General features: G+C 41.6%; 1 protein-coding gene and 1 long non-coding RNA gene across 6 annotated transcripts in view; one reads left to right on the top strand and one right to left on the bottom strand.

Annotated features, from left to right (window-relative positions):
- The window catches only part of LOC132760940 (uncharacterized), a 105332-nt gene that overhangs the window by 21629 nt on the left and 61582 nt on the right, over window positions 1–22121 (bottom strand). The window lies entirely within an intron of this gene.
- Window positions 1–22121, top strand: part of NKAIN2 (sodium/potassium transporting ATPase interacting 2) — a 635701-nt gene that overhangs the window by 599915 nt on the left and 13665 nt on the right. For 2 of the 3 annotated variants that reach the window (XM_060753280.2, XM_067466859.1), the window contains exon 6: window positions 7873–7929. The exons of the other annotated variant lie outside the window; for it this stretch is intronic. In XM_060753280.2, coding sequence (XP_060609263.2) covers window positions 7873–7929 — 57 coding nt within the window. The remainder of the gene's footprint in view (window positions 1–7872; window positions 7930–22121) is intronic. 3 annotated transcript variants of the gene reach the window in all.

The following is a 22121-nucleotide window of genomic DNA, read 5'->3' as shown; positions in this document are numbered from 1 at the left end:
CTAAAAATGCTAGAGAATGAAGGATGATGAATTCAAAAACTAGAACCAGGAAATAAAAAGATACTAAATGATGTAAGGAACATTTTGGAGACTGGAATGATATACTTCATCCATTCAGTGGCTGCAATCTTGGCTTGCAAAGTTCTGAAATTGATCTTTCCCTAACTATAACACTACTGAGGAGCCTTGGGAATTACTCTTCAGAAAATGTGGAGCAGATACAATGAAAGCCAAACTAAGGAGAGTTCAGAAGGCTCTAAATCAAAATCATAAAAGATAGAATTCAGCTGTTGATGCAACTCCTCAAATTTTCAACGATAAACTGAATAATGCATGCCGGGGGGGGGGGTACACACACCAAGATTTGGGACACATGCTACAATAGATAAACTTGCACTGGAAAATATAATGTTCAAGTTCCCAAGTCAGAACAAGTGTATTTGTGTCAGATGTGGCCACTAAATCTCCAACAGTTTTGTGTGCTGATTTTTGAAAGCGAAATTGTCAAGCCTTTGACATACAATACAGTAGTGTAATACATACTACTCATAACTTTACCAGAGCCATGAGATGAGAGAAAATAGTTCAGGAAATGCGTATAGTAAATGTTTTATGTCCAAATGAAGTTCAACAGTGACAAATGCAAGATACTCCACTTTGGCAGGAAAAACAAAATGCAAAGATACAGAATGGGGGACAATGCCTGGCTAGAGAGCAGTACGTGTGAAAAAGATCTTGGAGTCCTCGTGGACAACAAGTTTAACATGAGCCAACAATGTGATGTGGCGGCAAAAAAAGCCAATGGGATTTTGGCCTGCATCAATCGGAGCATAGTGTCTAGATCTAGGAAAGTCATGTTACCCCTCTATTCCACTTTGGTTAGACCACATCTGGAATATTGTGTCCAATTCTGGGCACCACAATTCAAGAGAGATATTGACAAGCTGAATGTGTCCAGAGGAGGGCGACTAAAATGATCAAGGGTCTGGAGAACAAGCCCCATGAGGAGCAGCTTAAAGAGCTGGGCATGTTTAGCCTGAAGAAGAGAAGGCTGAGAGGAGATATGATAGCCATGTATAAATATGTGAAAGGAAGCCACAGGGAGGAGGGAGCAAGCTTGTTTTCTGCTTCCTTGGAGACTAGGACGCGGAACAATGGCTTCAAACTACAAGAAAGGAGATTCCATCTGAACATGAGGAAGAACTTCCTGACTGTGAGAGCCATTCAGCAGTGGAACTCTCTGCCCTGGAGTGTGGTGGAGGCTCCTTCTTTGGAAGCTTTTAAACAGAGGCTGGATGGCCAGCTGTCAGGGGTGATTTGAATGCAATATTCCTGCTTCTTGGCAGGGGGTTGGACTGGATGGCCCACGAGGTCTCTTCCAACTCTTTGATTCTATGATTCTATGAAATATTCTGTTTCTTTGATTTGAATACAATTTCATGCTGTTTTAGTCTGGAGTGTTCATGGTGACCTGCCAGCCACATGTGATTACTCCACCCCTGCAATGTTTGCACTGCTCTACATTTAGAGGCTTCCCTGTGCAGTCTGAATGGACTGCAACAGCTTAAAGGGCTAAATTTTCAACCTAAAACAAAATGTACAGGAAGCAAGTATTGTTTTAAAGGCAAATCTTGCTCCTGGAGACCTCCTCATGTGCATCTCATTTTAAGCTGGAGGTGTGTGTTTTTCCTACTGAAGGTGATATGTATTGTGTGTAGACATGGGTTGGTGGGTGAGTGGTCCTAAATCCCATGTGAAAAAATACCAAAAAGCGTAATAGAAGAGTTATCATTTGATGGAAGAAGGAAAGCAAGAAGTTATCCATCCTAGACTCCTAGGAAATAAGTTAAATGAGTTACAAAGTCTCTTGTATTCCCACCACACCTGCCTGGGGAGATAGTTTATAACACCCAATCTTTCCCCCTATTATTTCTAGGCCCCTTGTATTGTCAGCCCATGCCTAAAACTAGCTAACCCCTTAGGCCTGCCTTTTTACAGTGGGGGCAGCTCCATCCTTGGTTTGATAGTCTCTCCAACCACAACTAGGCTGTATGAGACCCAGCAAAGTGCTAGGCTGTCCCTTTCCCTAGCCTTGACAACATGTGCAACCAAGCCACACATAACATTGCTACTATGTCTTATAGCCCGATCTGTTCAGTAGCATGCATCCCAGGAGAAACCTTCCTCCCCCTTCATACACGCACAATATATATAGACCAAAGTGCTTATGTCAGATGTACTGGCATCAGTACAAGAAACTTGAAGCTTACACTTGCTGCAATTGAGAAAGAAGCAGCACCTGGTCTCTGCCAACCAACTCCATTACATTCTCACCACGAGCCTGGGTGAAACCAATTCCTGTAGAAAGGGATCTGTGTCTAGCAATCCAAGGAGAGGGAGAGGGTACCATGGAAACCTTTATTGATCACTACCCTGAATAATCTAAATATCCAAAGGGCAGAATATATCTATCTCAGTTATTATCTGATTAACTCAACAGAGATATTCTGTTTTGGTTAGTAACAGACAGCAGGGCATCAAGTACATGGTAGGAACTCCATGGTAGGAACAACTTTGTCTCTGTTATGTGGCTTACAAAAGAATAGGGACTTGCCTGAAGCAAGTAAGCAATCCAACAATGAAGAACTGGAAACAAGAAGGACTACTATTTTTATTTTCTTCCAACCCTAGTGAAGGCAATGGTATGAAATCACAGGTACCATTGTATAGTTCTGGTGTGCTGTCACTGGGTTCACTAGGAGCCCCCGGTGGCACAATGGGTTTAACCCTTGTGCCAGCAGGACTGCTGACCTGAAGGTTGTCAGTTCGAATCCGGAGAGCAGGGTGAGCTCCCATCTGGCAGCTCTAGCTTCTCATGCAGGGACATGAGAGAAGCCTCCCAAGGGATAGTAAAACTTCTGGGTGTCCCTGGGCAGCATCCTTGCAAGCAACCAATTCTCTCACACCAGAAGTCACTTCCAGGTTCTCAAGTCACTCCTGGCACGAAAAAAAATATATCTGAGTTCACTGCCATAGGTTGAAAGGCCATAGGATAAAGCATAGCTAATTGCCCATTTTTGCCATCTTGCTGGCATTTTGTTATGCAAGTCTATCTTGGGCTCTGCTATAGCAGAACGTCTCCCAGATGCAAGAGCCTCTCACACAACATTTCTTTACTGTAGAATTGGAGCCATGAATGAAACTTCCAACACGACCCATGTCGCTACCAGACAGGTCCTATATCCCAGGATCTGATCCCAAGTTTTCTGCTTTAAACTAGATAATATAAATCTGCACTGCCACATAATTTGAGATAAACAGAAAACCTGGGATCAGATCCTGGGATATAGAGCATGTCTTTTAGGGCCCTCAGTGACACTCCCATGATATGTTTCTCTGTGCTGAACCATAAGCCCCTGTTACAAACTAAACTTTGTGACTCGCATTTTGAGTGAGAAGTATGTATATATATGTGTGTGTGTGTGTGTGTGTGTGTGTGTATTTGGATTTGGTGATCAGGTGCCCCTATTTTAGTGTCTTCAAAAGCAAGTATTAAACCTTTTGTATTTCCGTAATTGAGGTAGACAAAAACATGTGTTGTGAAACTTCCAGTGTTCAGGCAGTTTTTTCTCATTCATGCAGTATATGGCAGTACTTTCATCAGTGGGAAGGGTTTTTTCCTCGCAGAATGGCAAAGACATAGAATTCCCTATTGTGCATTTACTAAACAGGCATACATATACAGTAAAAACATGCCTCCCCTTCCCCCATCTTCAGCAAGGAAGATTAATAACATGGTTATCTTACAAAGTTATCTCAACTACTGGGAGGCTAGCCGTTACTGTTTCTTTAAAAATATGCTACCTTTTGTTTCCTGGAAACCCTCCACATCCTGATAATTTATGCTTACAGGCCAGTAGTGGTCCATTGACCACCTCAGCACTGTATTAAAGAATGCATGCAAAGCAGTTTGGCACTGTATTAGAGAACAATGCATGCGAAGCAGTTTGGACACTGGAAAATTTCTTACAAATGTTAGGTGTAATTATTTAATGTCATTCATTATTAACTGGCTAAGATGTAACTTTCTCAGCTGGTCTGAATAGAATTTAGGTATACCCATAATTTTTATGGACTTTTTAAAAAAAACTGACAAATTTCCAATACAGCAGATTTAAGGATTTATTTATTTTTGTCCCAGTCTCTTGTGAAAGTCAGTGGATGACCCCACAACCTTTCCCTTAATATCAAGGAAAAGATAGCCACCCTTTTCTGTGCTATTCAGAAAAAAAGACATTCTTCTTGGACATAGTCTCACATATTCCGTTTTCGCTCCCAGTCGCGATGTACAATGAAATCGTGATTAAAAGGCACTGTGTTTTGCCCTGCTTTAATACTGACAGTAGATGCCATGTTGCACAAGAGATGTGTGCAATATTCTCCTGACTTTTTAAAAATTAAAAGTAGTCTGTAAAGGCTCCCATTTTGTATAGATCAGTGGTTCCCAACCAGTGGTTTCCAAGAACTAAAATATGGTCCGCAGGTTCACCATTACTACACCGTTGCAATAAGAGCGACTGGTCTCGCGAAACCCTCTTATAGTGCTGAGACAACAGGGGTGTTGCGAGGGGAGAGGCTAACTATCCACAAAAGGTATGACAACAAGTCTCCTGACTGCTGCTTCTCCTCTTCCCTCCCTCTCCCTGGGCGGAGCCATGCAGTGGGGTGCCTGGAAGTCAGGGCATCTTGGTGTCTTCATTTTTAGGCCTGTTCCTGGGATTGTTTGGGGTGCTCATTCAGAAATTGACATTGGATAGACCACATCAGCTTTAGATTATTAAAAATGGTTTTCTGTGGGCAAACAAATGGAGACTTCTGGATGGCATAGGTTCTGTGTCAGAAACCAGAGCTGATGTGGTCTATCCAATGCAGTTTTCTGAATCAGCACCTCAAATAACCAAACCAAATCTAAAGTTGATGAAAAACTGAATCATAATGCTTTTGGTACTAATGTTGGAGAGTGGTCCCTGGTCAAAGTGGTCCCAGGTCAAAAAAAGGTTGGGAACCACTCGTATAGATGAATGGAGATGTTCCCGTGATTTAACCCTTTACAGCCATTTTTCCTCTCAAAAATAGCTCTGCCAAGCTATTTTGCTACTGAACAGTTCAGTTGTGTGTAGTGGTGCTTTAAGATATATTTGTGATTTCCAGTGGAAAATATAATATGTAATTAAAAGCTGATTGTAGGTAATCCGCACATCTACCATGTAGAATAATGGCTTGTTCTACATAGCAAAAAGAGGTTTTTAAAATAATAACATCCTGAAGACATTGTATACCAGTCAGAAGAAAAACAGAAGTATCAAAGGAATTGAACCAGTAGGCTTTCCTCAATCCTAGATGATCGCAGAGCTTGGTAGAGTTATCTTGTGGACTTCAGATTTCAGAATCGCCCAGCTAGCATGCCAGCTGAAGCTTCTGGAAGATGTAGTCCAAAAAAACCCCCACAAATGTAGTTTTGCCACTCTCTGACTGAAAGTACTCTCATTTCTATTTGTCATGTGAATGTAATGGTTTGTCCAAGATCGGTGAAACCACAAATGGAGCAGGCTGAACACAAACAGTAACTGTGGTGGTCTTAGCACCCTGTAATTCAGAGAAATCAAAAGCTCAGCTGAGGTGCAGCTGGTTTAAATAATAGCAAGCAATTAGGCTGCAGACAAAATCAGCGGTGGCATTTTATAATTACAATTAATTTAAAGGTTAATTTCCTTTGGTGCTAAAATCTTATTTAAAACATTTACCAGGAAAGGAAATTAGGATGTTACTATCAAGATGTGTGGAGTGCTTCTGGGAATCCATGCCTATTATCAGTAGAAAATTAGGTTAGGCACAAATTGGGAATTTCAATTCATTTTAGTGTATAATAGATGGTGATCAGGGCCATGAGTTTGGAGGATTTTGGTTAGGGGAGCCTGCATTTGCATTTCTTTTGTTTGAGGGATTAATTGCAAGTGTTTCTAACAAAAGGGCTGGGTTTATATGTGAACAAGCACAACATGAAAAGAAAATTGGTTATGGATTGCTGCCTTCCTAACTAATGAAGTTGATGTTAAGAAAATCCCTTAGAGACATAGTTATGCTATGCAAAAAAAATAAAATAAAAGAGAATTGCACACTTAAAATGGTGCTGTCACTTGCTTCCTATATGTTAATTTACCTTCTCTTTTACTACCTTGCCCCATCCCTCTCTGAGCAGTCACCACAATCTGCTGAAGGAGCTGTCAAGCCTGAGTTTAAAATATTGTATATAAGTTCTTTAAAAGAAGCAATGTTCCCATTTCGGTGTCTCACCATTATCATAAGATAATGTCTAGACAGAGGACAAAATACCCTAAAAGAGGACAAAATACCCTAAAAGTATCCACCTGATCTTAGAATCTGTCTATCAATTTATTTATTTATGACATTTCTACCCTTTTGTTCTTACCCCGGAGAGGACTCAAGGTAGCTTTACATATGGGAAATGATTCACTGCCTTAAAACACAATGTACACTTAAATAAATATTAACATAGAATTAAAAAGTACATTAAAACAATTAAAACTTTTAAAAACAATTCAGTGTTAAACATGTAATCCATGAACGTAATCTGGGCCATTCCAATTGTTATTTCACATTGTTCCAAGTCTATCTATTGCACAAATTCTCTGAAGGCTTGGTCACAAAGTCACGTTTTCACTCTCTTGTGGAAGGTCAGGAGGAAGGGGGTTGATCTAATATCCCTGTAGTTCCACAGCTGAGGAGCCACCACTGAGAAGGCCCTGTCTCTCGTCTCCACCAACTGTGTCTGCAAACTGTCAAAACTGCCTCTGGATAACCCTTGCCTAAGAAACCCCTATGAATCCGTGGTGTTGCCATTGGTCGGCCAACAATTTGAAATCACATGCACACACTGTTTCATAAAAAGTATGCCTAATTATTGTAAGAAGCCAAGGGGATTGTGATCATCATTAATTGTAGCCTGCTGTTGTGTTTTATTCTTCATCTATTCACACCCTTATGTCCTAAAGCAATTAATATTCATTTTTCTAAAAACTCCATTAATTTAAATAGTAGAAGAACCCACTATAGAAATAGAATGCAGCAATGAGCAGCTAAAAAGCATAAGCATCTGTGAACCCTCTTTTAAAAATCAAGTCACATTCAAGTCTTCTGTTCAGAATATTATTACAGACTGTCTGTCTTAAGTTTGTAACTGCAGTAACTGGGATACTCCCTCTCCTACCAAGTCAATTGATTCATTAATTTCTGGTTTTATTCATCATACAATTTCTTGAACTGGCACAGACATCAGATAAATGCAAGCTATGGTTCCAAAGCTAGTCAGGGCTTCAGATTTGGGGGAACATTGTTAGCCATGATTAGCATAGGATAGATATTGTACTAGGTTGAATGAGAGAAGAAAAATGGGCAATCCAGACAAACAAGAAAGGGCTGGGGGCAGAATCTGCATTGCCATGATCCACTCCAGATTTCCAAGTCATGGCTAGAGTTTGATTTGTATTACATTTCAGTACCCCTAAGTGGCATAACTAAGTGCAAGTCTGGTGGGGACATAAGCCTACATCCCAACAGCCATGATAGTTATGCATCTACCCACTGCATGCTGCCTTCTTTCTCACAACTTTCATCCACTTCGGAAATAGTGTTGGACAACTTAAAAGGCTAACACTGTTTAGCAGCAGTTAAAGTAGCATCCAGTTCTTTATGAATGAATTCTGTAAAAAGAAATACCATTACTTATCCAAGAAAATCACATCTCTATTCTCTCAAACTCTTACCTGAGTTTTGGCCTGCTAAAATTTACAGCTGAATATCCGGTGATGGGAGGAAGAATGGCCTACTGGCTCCCCGGAGCAAACCAGAGTATGTATATTCCTTTAACATTTTGAATGTTTTGCTTCACATCTCCTTTGGTTGGTTGGTGGGAATCCTTGCTGAGCCTTTCCTGTAGCATCTCTTAACCTGTAGACTCCACTTACCTATGAGATTTCCCTTAGTCTGATCCTTGCTGGTGCTTCACATGCACTGTAAGACATCCTTGTCCAGAATACCTTTTGAAGGGGTTGATGTTTTTCTGCTTTTTAATGTGTGCCCTACAGACATGTTTCTATTATACTTGATGCTATATTATTGATTTTATATGAGCTTCTGAGAGCTTTAGTAAGAGTGAACTGGATAAAATGTTCACATAAACATACCAATATTACAGAGAGGTATTAGACAACTGCTCTATACCCCACCTGTCCCCCAAATGCACTATACAAGAAAAGAACTATCTGAAGCATATAACTATCTGAAACACAGAACAGCCTTGTCTGAAATCTATTATACATTCAGGTACAGATGTATGAGCTCATATGAGCATGTTAAAGATTATAATTGCATTAAATACAGGCCAATATATGTATAGGAAGAAAGAACAAGGCTATGTTCTCATTGTTAAGATTCCCAGGTTGAATTCTGATCCATCTCTATCCTCCCCTTCATGAGGCTTATGTTTCTCCTATACCACCACCCCAATGATGTGGCTATGTGGTATCTGGAGATAGCCAAGAATCATTTAGTTTTGTCCCTATAACCAGACACACTACAACAAAGATCACCCAAGGTCTTCCAAAAGACCTAGTGGGTGTTGTCATCATTGTGCATCCAATTATTGGGACATGACCAGAAGTTTCTCGGCCACCCTGTGACCCCCCTCAGACACTAGATGGCTGTGTTGGGAGGTTCAAGGTCTCAATAGAGTGGGAATCTTTGCCTGAAGCAGACAGTGAATTAATCCTTCAACAGCAATAATATATTTATACCAATTATACCAATACATGTTACTAACATACCAACACATTTCACAAATAGAAACTGACATGTGCCTAAGCAGTATCAGAATGTGATCAGTATGGCAGTGAGTAAGAAATCTGAGGGTAGGAGAAGCTGAGGCAATTTGCTTTAGCCTGAACGTTTTTGAAAAGGCTCAGTTTCATCCCCTTCTCTCTCTTCTGCTGAATTAATGGAGCAAGGATAATTTGCACTTTGAACTCAAACTGGAATTCACCATCACAGCCCCCAACAACACTACCCCACATTTGTGGATTCAGCTTATGTGAATTTGAATACTCATGGATATGATTAATCTGTTCTCTCTAAAAAAATATCTAGGTCCTCCACCATAACTCAGTGCTCAACTTCCAGTGGTAAACCTAAAGTTTCCTAGAAAGGTTTTTTTTTCTCTCGTAGGTAAAAAAAGGGGAGTATATTTGTGTTTTCTACACTCTATTGGGAGCTCTATGCCCCTACACCCTGCAAAAAGAGAGAGACAGAGAGAGCCTACTGAATAATCAGACATGCTCCTTGTACTGAAGGAAATCTTGGCTGGGTGACATACAATTTCTTCCATGGAGAGAAATACAACCATACAAGAGTTCAAGATTGATCATTCTATTTTAAAATAAAGATATTGTCAGTATAGTAACAAAGAATTCAGGGGAGGAAATAAAGTGGGAGCACTTTAAAGAAACAGAAGTGGCTCACACCAGACCTAAGAGAAACATGCGTAAAAACTGGAAAGTATTGGGAAATCAGAAGATAGTGTTTTTTTCTATGAAAGTAATCAATTTGCATGGCAGAAGCTGAACAGCAGCCAATCCCACACCCATGTGCACATTGTTTTCATTATTTGCTAGTAGTAGATATACATATGTTAAAAATCCAAACAGAGATAACATTTGAAAAGCTAACAGATTGAGAATAGGCTTTTGAAACACAAATCCAGAAGAAAAGAGAAAATGGTATATCCTGTGAACAATGATGTATTAGGGCAGGTAAGCATAGTCCCCTGCCCCTGGCTATCATCAACTAGTTCACATTGTCAAGGAAGAATACAAAAAATCCATCTATCTGCAGCCAAAAAGAAAGGAAAGCCTTAATGGATGACAGATGGAACTCTTCAAGCAGTTAAGGACAGATGTGAAGCAAAAGTAAAAGGTGACAGGAAATAGTCAGAATCCTAAATGCAACTATTCAACAATTTGTGTGTAGAGACATGGAAAACATATATAATATCATATTTATATGAATCTAATATGCAATTGAATCCAATCTGCATTTCAATTTTTAAAGACTTGAAACCAAAAAGTATTTGCTGGCAAATACAGTGACAAAAATCCATCCTTTACAGTTGTATTCATTTATTTATTCACTTATTTTATTTATACCCTGCCTTCCTCCCCAAGGGGACTCAGGCAGGGTCCACTCATACATTTTGATCAATTTTAAACAAAACAAATACAACATTTAATAACAATTAAACCATATTGTATGTGTTAGGTTAAAATGCAGTTTAAAATACAATAAGTACAGTTTAAATGCATTTTAAAACACCCAATCTGTTCCAAAATCCCACCTAAAACTTCCCCAGTAACGTGCCCCTTATCCAAATGAGTGACTACAGAAAAGTCAGTTCACCGAATTTGCCCCCAAGTTTGAGGATGTGTTTGCTATCAGACATTATTAGACCCAATGAATAATAATTTCATTGAATGAATAATGGGTTCTGAGTTATTTAACTTTGAATGCCACTCCAGTAATTGGTCAGGATTGGGTGGCTTTGTCATAAGGCAAAATGGTAGAGTGTCTACTTGTCATTCTGTAGATGAGGAGATTTCAAAAGTGCAACTTTGTTTCTTTACTTGCTTGTTTACATCCTCACCTGTGTCACTCACCCTTGTGGTGTTTACTTTAAAAAAAAAAGCAAATTCAGCAGGACTCAATCACTCCATCTACAGAATAACAGACAGAAGCTCTACCACTATGCTACTTCTCCTTATGACAGGCCTGGACGACTTATGGCCCTGAGTTGTTTGGGCTCCAACTCCCAGAAGCCCTAGCCAGCTGATCCAATGATCAGGAATTCTGGAGCTGAAGTCCAAAACAAGGTCTCTTAATCCAGAGCAATTAGTGAGATAGTGTTCAAAGTTAAGCTTTAAATAATAATTGTTATTCATACAGACAAAATAAGAAACATGGGTGTCTTATGGAGAACCAATCCCCAAATTCTGAGTGCCACTATGTAGCCTCTCCTTTTCTGTAGAGTAATATTTGTAAGCTGAATGAAAGGCACTGACATAAAAGGGCAGTACTCGCGAGAACAAACTATGGCATGATCAACACTATTTTTAAGTTTGCAATAGACTCTAATGCACCATCAAATCTAATGTGCACCCCTATATTTGTGATGTAATTTGGTCAAAAATGTATAATATAAATAAAAAAATATAAATCAATACAGAAAAAGAAGTTTAAAGGAAAGCAAAGAAATTATGGAGGGAAATTCATGATAAAATACAAAAACTCCTACACATAAATTTCAAATCAGAGCCAAAATACTACCTACTTGGAATGGTGGACTGGTAAATGGGAATAGGCAAAGATAGATATGGCAACAGAGGCCAGAATAGCATATGCTAGGTATCGGAGAAGCCAAGAGATGCCTACAGTGGACCAATGGTCATTAAAACTGATGGAAATTATGAATATGGACAGACTGACGTATTTGATGACAATGCAACAAGGAAAAGGAAAGTCTCAAATAGACTGGCTAATAGTAAAAGAATGTTTCAACAAGAAAAACATGAGAATATTGATATAATCAAGGGAAATAGCATGTTTCTCAGTCGAAAGTGTCAGTAGATAAGAATTTTGCTGTTTGGGAAAGAATGTTATGTTCAAGAAGGGGAAAGATGTTGGAATATAATGATCAAGTGTTATAATGAAGTATTTTATACTTTGGAATCACCGCCAAGTAGTAGATGGAAGTCAAATTGTAACCACTGATTTACTATTTTTTCTACTTTTTTCTTCTTTTTTTTTCTTTTTTCTATTATTTCTCATCTTTTTTCCCTTTGGTTATATTTTTATCGGTTATCTGTATGCATTAAGTTTAAAGTATCTTTTTACTTCTTATTTTATCTTATATTTTTCTTTTTTGTTACTGAACTCAAAAATCAATAAAGTTTTTTTAAAAATACAGAAAAATAAGTTGATAACAAAAAAGAAAAAATAAGAAACTTCTTTCACAAAATCAGAGAAATCTATAGAAAATTTTATCCAAGAGTTGGGATGCTCTACCACCAGCAGTGTATCCATTATATGACGAAGTAGCAGTAAACAGATAATGGAAATAATGCGCAGAAAAACTGTGAAGCATCTGAAGTCTAAAGATATATAATTGAATATTAACACTAGGATTGTCCATGATGCCATGATATTCCAAGTCTCTGCATACAGTTGTGAAAACTAATCAGTGAAAAACCTGATAGGAGGAAAATAAAACCATTTGAAATGTGTTGCTTAATGTGTAGAAGAGTTCTACAGATATGATAAACTGCTTTTTTTAAAAAGACAAATAAATAGGTCCTGGAGGAAATCAAGATAACTAGAAGCCAAGATAACTAAACTGAGAGTGTTTGGTCATCTAATAAGAAGATTTTTTTTTATTTATTTATCGTGTCAGGGGCAACCAGGCCATTGTATTACATTTATAACAGAACAAAACAAGCAAACATTAAAAAAAACAAAGTTTGCAAGTTTGGTAGTTGATTAAATGTCCTTTGACCAGTAGCTGGCCACTTGGAGTGCCTCTGGTGTTGCCGCAAGAAGGTCCTCCATGGTGCATGTAGCAGGGCTCAGGTTACATATTAATTACTATAAAAATTAATATGCATTCTAGAGACAGGGGGTAAACTTAGGGAAGCAAGGTTTGCAAGACCTTTTGATGACACAGTAACTTGGAGTTCTCTTATTCATAGGGTCATCATGAGTCAAAGTCTACTTGATGGTAGTTGACAAAAAGAGGATGAGGTGATGTGCTGTTGGCTGATGAAGAATGCCAAAAGAAATTTGAAATGGGCTTCTGTAGGATTCTGTCTTGGACCAAAATATTTTTCAGCTATTGTGTAAATAATTGAGATAAAAATATAGTGGACATAATCAACCCATCTGGAGATGAGAGCAAACAAGAACTATATTCTTGATGGGAATAGATTTAAGCTGGATTTAGGTCAATGATATTACTGTACTCTATTTTGGTCACAGTTCAGCTAGAATACTGTGTCTTACACTATCTTCTTTCATGCTGTTCCAGCATTTCATTGTCTCACACTATACACTTGCAAATGTACCCTTCAGTAGATTCAAGCATTTGTTTGGATCTTTCTGATCTAAATCTGTGAATAATTAGATCTAGAATGAATAAGCCATATGAAAATGGGATGCCTGAGATGCTGTAGTTCTAGATGTGTTGTGTCCACGGGCAACTGAAGTGCTCTTTGAGCACTATTAGTCTATGATATTCTAGAACACTCTTTTATTTATGCAGTTTCCTACTAGCAGGTTCAAATATCTTTTCTTGAATCACTTCAACCACAGCAAACAACCTGCATTTGTCCAACACTTGAGTAATAATACTGATATGGAAATAGCATCTACTTACCACTTGCATATCAACTGCTATGTGAACGTTGTGTGGAATGTAGCGGCACAAATCATAAGTGTAAGCTCACAGCAGCCGCTCCCAGAAAGGACACAGGACGCCAATCCGTAATCAATCAGGAAACTTTTACTACTGGATGCATATACACAATGAAAGCCAGGATTGGCACACAGACGCAAGTCAACCCTTATATACCCTCCCCCACATTCGAATCCCCTCTTCCCGCCTGACAAGGGTCCCGCGCAATATTCCCCGCCAAACCACCAACGGTCCCTCCCAAGGCCACCAGCTGCAATTCCTTATCAGTTCTCCATGTCAGGAATCTGGTTTTTTGCGCCAACATCCAAGGCCAGGAAACCGAGTCCTGACATAACGTCCCCCTCCACCTCTTCTTCTTCCTGGAAGGGAAACATACGTCACCATTATGTCCCCTCTTTGTCTAGTGGGCCTTGGTATTTCTTTAGCAAATTACAATGGAATGTTGGATGTACCTTCCCCAATGTCTTAGGGAGCTTCAAAGTATAGGTTACTTCATTTATTTTGCTAGAAATTCTGAAGGGACCAATAAATTTGGGAGACAATTTCCGTGAGGGGGCATTTAGCTTGAGGTTCTTTGTGTTCAGCCACACTAAATCCCCCTCCTCCAACCTATCACCTTCCCTCCTTTTCCGATCTGCAAACAGTTTATATTTACGTTGGGCCTCTCGTAGTGATTTCGCCACCTCCTCCCAGTTCGCTTTCATTTTGTCCGGCCATCCTTCCTTTCTCCCCAGCTCTTCCCCCCAACTCGGCAGTTTGGGTAAAGGGGTTACTTCCATGCCGTACACTACTTCAAAGGGGGATTTCCCTGTGGATGCATGACATGCTCCATTATACGCAATTTCTGCAAACGGGAGTAAATCGGCCCAATCGGTTTGGCATTGGTTTGTGTATGTCCTTAGGAACAGCCCCAAGGTCTGTTGCGTGCGTTCCACTCCCCCATTGGTCATGGGATGGAATGCTGAACTCAGGGTCCTTTCCACCCCCATTAACTGCATGAATTCTTCCCAGAACCGGGCCGTAAATTGCACCCCTCGGTCACTAATCACTTGATCCGGACAACCATGTAACCTATAGATGTGTTTGATAAACAGCTCGGCCAACTTCTCTGCAGATGGTAATTTAGGCAGTGCTATGAAATGCGCTTGCTTTGAGAACAGATCCATTACTGTCCATATGTAACGTTGACCTCGGCTAACTGGGAGTTCGCCCACGAAGTCCATAGCAATTACCCTCCACGGTTGTGAGGGTTCTGCGACCTTTTGCAATAACCCCGTTGGTTTTTGTGGGGTTGCTTTGCTCTGTGCACACGCATTGCACCGGGATACATACATTTTGGTGTCATTCCTCATCCCTGGCCACCAACACTGACGTGCCAACATTTTTAGGGTTTTTGCTACTCCCCAGTGCCCCACTCCCTTATTGCCGTGGCATCTGATCATCATTCTTTCCCTCAGGTTGTCTGGGATGTATAACTTCCTATGTACAAATCCCAATCCGTCCTTCCATTCCACCTTTTCCTTATTTCTTTCCAGCCACTCATCCTCCCTACATGCCTGCCTTATCTCCTCCTCCCATCCTCCGTCTTTGCTCTCAGCCCCCACCAACTTCTGGCCGCGTTCCGTTTGCGCTCGTGTTTGCACTGCCATGCCCCACTGCTGTTCTGAGAATACGCTCCCCTTCGGGCTTTGCCCCCTCCCTTCATCCTCCGGCATTCTCGACAACGTGTCTGCCACCACATTTTGTTTCCCCTTTTGGAAATGCAGCTTAAAATCAAATCTACTAAAATACTGAGCCCATCTTATTTGTTTTGCTGACAATTGCCTGGGTGAGGTGAGGTATTGCAAGTTTTTATGGTCGGTCCACACTTCAAAGGGGATGCCGCTTCCCTCTAATAGGTGCCTCCACGTTTCTAGAGCCCTCACCACTGACAGAGCCTCCTTCTCCCACACCGGCCAGTTCCGTTCGGTTTCGCTGAACTTTTTTGAGATGAACCCACAGGGTTTCAACCTCCCTTCTGGATCCCTTTGCATCAGAGCCGCCCCGTAAGCCCAATCTGATGCATCACAATGGATTATGAATGGTTTAGTCAAATCGGGGTGGATTAACACTGGTTCCTCAGTGAACCTGCGTTTCAATTCTTCAAAAGCCTTTTGGCACTCTGCTGACCAGTTCAGCTTCGCTCCCGGGGACCGCACTTTCACCGTTTCCCCCTTTCCCTTCGTTTTGAGCAGTTCGGTTAAGGGCAATGTTATCTGCGCAAAATCCCCTATGAACCCCCGGTAGAAATTTGCAAACCCGAGGAATGACTGCAACTGTTTGCGCGTTTGGGGAGGGCTCCACCCCCTGACATCCTCCACCTTTGCCGGATCCATTGCTATCCCTCCCTTGGATATCCGGTACCCCAGGAAGTCTATCTGTTCCTTATTGAACTCACATTTTGATAGCTTTGCAAACAGTTTTGCCTCCCTCAATTTCTGGAGTACCTCTCTCACCAATTTGACGTGGGATTGTCTATCCCGGGTAAACACAATTACATCATCCACAAAGCAAAACACCCCGCGATACAATAATGGATGTAACACCTCATTAATCATTTGCATAAATGCTGATCCAGAGCCTTTGAGCCCGAATGGACAAATTAAATATTCAAAATGGCCGAGCGCACAGGCAAACGCCGTTTTCCACCTGTCCTCAGGCCTTATGCGCAACTTGTGATAGGCCTCGATCAAGTCAATTTTCGTGAACACCCTTGCTTCTGACAACCTCGATAGTAAGTCCTTGGTTAGTGGCATGGGGTAGTTGTTGGTGGTGCTCACTGCATTCAGCCCCCTATAGTCCACGCACAGTCTCAGCGAACCGTCCTTTTTGTGCCTAAACAGCACTGGGGCTCCCAAGGGTGATTCGGATGGCCTTATAAACCCTCGGGCCAAGTTTTTTTCAATATACTTTCTCAGTTCCTCCATCTCCTTGACCGACATAGGGTACAATTTACTCCTAGGCAACTTAGCATCCTCATTGAGTTCAATCTTTACTTCGACCCTCCTAGGAGGGGGAAGCTGGTCTGCTTCCTTTTCGTCAAACACATCCTCAAAGTCTCTGTACTCAGGGGGAATTTCCTGCACCCTATCCGCCGTGTTTTCTTCCCCCTTGCAACATCTTCCTCTTTCTTCGCTCTGGAATGCCATGCTGCCTTCCCTCCAATTGATCTGTGGGTTGGCTTCCTTTAACCATGGCATTCCTAGTATTACATTGTAAGTAGCCATAGGGGATACTACAAAGGTTATGCTGCCTTCCCAGCTCCCCACTTTACATTTCACCTCTCCCACTTCAAATCGCGCTGGGGCTCCAGCCGCCACCGACCCATCTAGCTGCGAGAATGCTATGGGGCTCTGCAAGGGGGTTTTCTCACATTTCAGTTCGTCTGCTAACTCTGGGGCCATAATGTTTCTTGAGCAGCCGCAATCCATGAGAGCTTTGCAGCTGGCCCACTTCCCCTCCCCTTCTAGCCTGATCGCGAATACTAGCATTCCTGGGCTGTGACTCACCAGATCTCCCACTGGGGCCCTAGAAGGGGGGTTCTCCTCCGCTCTCTTCCCTGCAGCCGGTTTGAACTTTGGGAAATGGGACTCTCCCCCTTTCCTTTGTCGGCATTCGGCGGCCCGATGGCCTAGGCGACCGCATACATAACAACCGCCCCTCTGCTCCTTGGGCCCTCCGGTTGGGGCTTTCCCGATCGTGCCTCTCTCCGTCCTCCGACTCTCCTCCTTCGCTCTCGTCTGCTGCGGCGCCGCTCCTTGATGCCTCTTGACCTGTGCCAAGGTCGTCTCGACGCGGCCGGCCAGCTCAATCCATCCGCCTATCTCCTCCGGGTCGTCGCGGTGCAGCGCCCAGGTCAAGATTTCCTTCCGCAGGCCCTCTTTGAATATCTGGACTTTGGTGGTGTTGGACCACTCTGGGACCTTCTCCGCCCTCAACCGGAATTCCTCCACGTATTCGGACACGGAGCGATGTCCTTGGGTTATCGTCTGCAGCTTTTCCCTCGCCCGGACTCTCTCGAGCGGATCCCTGAAGCTCGCCTCCATCGCAGCCAGGAACCGCCTTACAGATCCCAAACATGGGTCGTGCCTGGCGTGGAGCTGGACGTACCACTCCGCTGCTCCCCCTCTCAGTGCTGCACCCACTGCTCGCACCCTGCTTCCTTCACTCGCCTCTGTGTGACTCCGTTGGGCTGGGCGTACGCAGTCGATGAAGCCAAGGCATTCACTCTCTCCAGCTCCTCTTCCGCATTCTCGAAAGGGGAGGCTGGTTCTCCCCCCTCCGTTGGATCTTCCTCCTGTTGCATAGGGGTACCTCACCACAGCCGTGGGATGGCACCGATGAATCCTGGCTTAATGTAAGCTCACAGCAGCCGCTCCCAGAAAGGACACAGGACGCCAATCCGTAATCAATCAGGAAACTTTTACTACTGGATGCATATACACAATGAAAGCCAGGATTGGCACACAGACGCAAGTCAACCCTTATATACCCTCCCCCACATTTGAATCCCCTCTTCCCGCCTGACAAGGGTCCCGCGCAATATTCCCCGCCAAACCACCAACGGTCCCTCCCAAGGCCACCAGCTGCAATTCCTTATCAGTTCTCCATGTCAGGAATCTGGTTTTTTGCGCCAACATCCAAGGCCAGGAAACCGAGTCCTGACACATAAGTGTATGATATCACTGACTATTAGAAATACAAGATATAAGTCACCAACAGTGGTGGCTTGTATCTTGTCAGGTTAGGAGTCCACTTTAACTTTAATATAAACTTGAGAGTAGCTATTCATTGTGCCAAACTGTATTCTCAAAATAGACTTACTAGCTTGGATAATGGCTTTAAAATTCAAATTAAAGCAGATTCCCTCCCCTGCTAAGATGGGACCTAAGTGCCTACAACTTCCCTTCATTTAATGTAGGATCTAGCTTTCAAATAGTGTTGTCCTATTTATATCTACCATGAAATAAATCCAGTTGAATTAAGTAGAACTTATTGTCAGAATTGTAGCCTGTGCGTGAATGTGTGTGCACATGTGCATGTATGTTAAACCCTGAGAAATACAAGCAAGACTAGGCCTCCTGTTTTATGAATTTCTGATTTAATGTTTTTCATACTGGTTTATACATCTCACTCTCCGATGCACAAGCATATTTGATTGCTTTTATTTTGAATTAATATGTTGAATTCAGCTTTTCTCCTGCAGCCAATGGCCTCTATGCAGTAGTGACACTTGAAAGGCATTAATGGTAGCACAGTATTGTGTGTGTGCATGTATTTCTTCTTGGTTGATTTTGTCACCCAGAAAGGCTTTTTTAAAAGCCACCAGATTTCAGGTGTTTTCAGATATAATGAGTTTCAGGAACTGACTTGTGGTTGCTAGGGGTGGTAGAGTTTCAGCCATAACAGTTGGCTGGAAGGGTGACAGGGGATTTGTCATGCTTCTCTGCATGCCAGTAGTTATTTCACAAATCTGAAATGTCACAGAAGACACTGAGTCAAAATACACACTTTGGACATGGCAAAGGTCCAGCTCGAGCATGAAGGAATCACCCTCCATTCAAAGGAAACTAGGAACTTGATCTGAGGTATAACTGCTCGGTTTGATTTAACACATGACAAGAATGTAAAATGATGGCTTTGTTAACGTTGAGGCCTTTGTGTATAGAAATGCACCCATTTTCATTCACAGAAAACAAAAGGAGGGAAGCAGAAAATGAATGAAACACCAATCCTGCTTTGTTCTATGCAACAAGTATTTATGCATCTTAGTACACACATGAGCGGCTCAACTATCTTTGGTTTGTTCCATCCTTTCACACTTGAATCAATATGCTCTCTCACATTTTATGTCATATGTCATGACATATATGCCTTCTTTTTTACACAACTGTGCAAAATTCAAGTCTCCTGCAAAGTTGTGACTTATCTTTTCATCTTCTGCTACTCATTAATTTAGTCAGGGGCAAATATGGGAGGCTAAAGTGCTGCATTGACAGTAATGAGTAATCCTTAGTGTTTTTGCCCAAGCCCTCTGCTTGACAGTGATCAGGTTTTCCGTGATCAATCCTCTGTATGTTACCTTAAAGTTACAGCCACTGGTGCTGTTGATACATAGTGAATTTCATGGCTCCTGGGTATCTTCTATTCAAGTGCAACACTAATCTTTATGCCATATTTTCTCTCTCTCGTATGAAGTAGTGGGGCTGTGTAAAGTAATGGGCTGATTGAAGTATTGCTAACACACAATGCTTGCTTCCATCCACTGACTGGTGCTGTTGGTTCTGACATTCACCTGCTTCAGGTCCACCACTGCCTTGGGATGGATTCGTGCTATCTGTATGCTCTCAGATAGCACATAGGGGCTTACATTGGTGGCAGAGATGGGAACAAAGGAAATACCTCACTCTTGGTTGTAACCATGAGATTTATGGAAATGTTCACATCTTGTTGCAGTGGGGGTATAGGGAGAGCCTGTCACCTAGTAGAAAGTTTTTGAGTTAAATGGTAAACCCCACACTCACAGAGTCCACAATAAATAGGAATGCTACCTAATATCAGATGGTGATCCATGGAAAAGAGCCACAGATATTGCCACCTTTACACCGCATACAATTCTGGATCCAGCAGAGAATGCATAGATGCATGGTCCCTTTTAAAACTAGAATCAATGAATCTTCTAGCACCATCTTGTATCAGCAGCTTTCACAGTCTGCTCCTTTTATCACATTTCAAGAGTACTGCATTGTTTTTGTCAATCAGTACCCTACCTTTCCCCCAAAGTTGGGGAAGGCAGATTGCAAGATAAAAAGAAATGGAAGTAAAAACATATACCGAAAGGTATGTTGAAACTGCAACTAAACTGACTCCAGAACTGAATACTATTGAAAATATTTCAGCTAGAAACCAAAAAAATAAAAATCGTTGTGTTGTGTGTCTTGAAATTATTACCAATTTATGGTGACCCTCATGTAAACCTCTCACATGATGACACCACACTTAAAAAATACATTTTATTAAAAACATTCTGTTTCCAAAAATCTGTTGGAATAACAAGGTTTTTTTTTTACCTTGCTGATTAAAGTATTGCTAGGTGAGAGCCAATTTTAGAGTATTTCAGAGCCTGGGAGCAGTCACTAGAAGACAAATCTATGTGTAAAGGTGGTAGGATCAAAAGAATCATCTTTCTCTATGCTCTTGCAGCTTGGACAGACTCATATGAGATGTTACCAGCCTTCAGTAGGCTTAATAGTCATAACCAGCATTCTGAATTGTGCTCAAAAACAGAGCACTGGCCACTGGTGTAGTTGTGAGAATGAAATGAGGTGAATCTTTACTGGTCTTTACCTGAAATATTTAAGACAAATAAAGCAATAGCGCTACAGATCTACTTCAATCACTTAGTTTCCATCCTGGCATTTGTAGATTGGGGTCCATAGAGTTGTCAGTCAGAGATAATGTAATGTATCACCCCTTTAAAAAAAAACCAAGATCCTATAGGATATAAATCCATATTTTTAAAATGGAATCAGAGCTCTACAATTGTGTCTTGTTAAATGCCTTCTCATGGTGGTGGTGAAGATTGTTGTATTTGGGATTCTTGGGAGTAAGAATTCCAATTCACTCCAATATTACAAAAAAATGGAGCTTGTTATTCTGAGTTTATTATTATTCTTTCACAGTTTAAAGCTATACACCAAGTGACCTTGCTTTTCTAGAGCCAAACAAAAAGGCCGGGATGGACTATCTTTTTGTAGGCCAGGAAATTCTAACAAATATGGCCTTTTCACCAGCCTGGTACAGGCAAGCTATATGTATCAATCTCTCTAAAAATAGCTGATGTGGGGAAGAAAAGCTCATAATGATTTCCCAGGTAGGAAGGCATTCAATAAATATTGGCTAGGCAAATGTTTTCAAGCAATACACTTTTCCATCGCTTTCTGTCTGCACTCTTTCTCATGCAAGATACTCAAGTTAGGCAGAAAAAATGAAATGCAAAGATACAGAGTGGGGGATGCCTGTCTCTACAGCAGTATGTGTGAAAAGGATCTTGGAGTCCTCGTGGACAACAAGTTAAACATGAGCCAACAATGTGATGTGGCGGCTAAAAAAGCCAACGGGATTTTGGCCTACATAAATAGAAGTCTAGTGTCTAGGCCCAGGGACATCACGCTACCTCTCAATTCTGGCTTAGTCAGGCCACACCTGGAATACTGTGTACAATTCTGGGCACTGCAGTTGAAGGGAAATGTTGAAAAGCTGGAATGTGTGCAGTGAAGGGTGACTAAAATGATCAAGGGTCTGAAGAGCAAGCACTATGAGGAGTGGCTTAAAGAGCTGGGCATGTTTCACCCGCAGAAGAGAAGGTTGGGAGGAGACATGACGGCCATGTATAAATATGTGAGGCGAAGTCATAGGGAGGAAGGAGCAACTTGCTTTCTGCTGCCCTAGAAAACTAGGACTTGGAACAATGCCTTCAAACTACAGGAAA

This window comes from Anolis sagrei, chromosome 1 (genome assembly GCF_037176765.1).
Source record: "Anolis sagrei isolate rAnoSag1 chromosome 1, rAnoSag1.mat, whole genome shotgun sequence".
In the NCBI taxonomy this organism is placed as follows: Eukaryota; Metazoa; Chordata; class Lepidosauria; order Squamata; family Dactyloidae; genus Anolis; species Anolis sagrei.
This window is presented reverse-complemented; position numbering and strand designations above follow the sequence as displayed.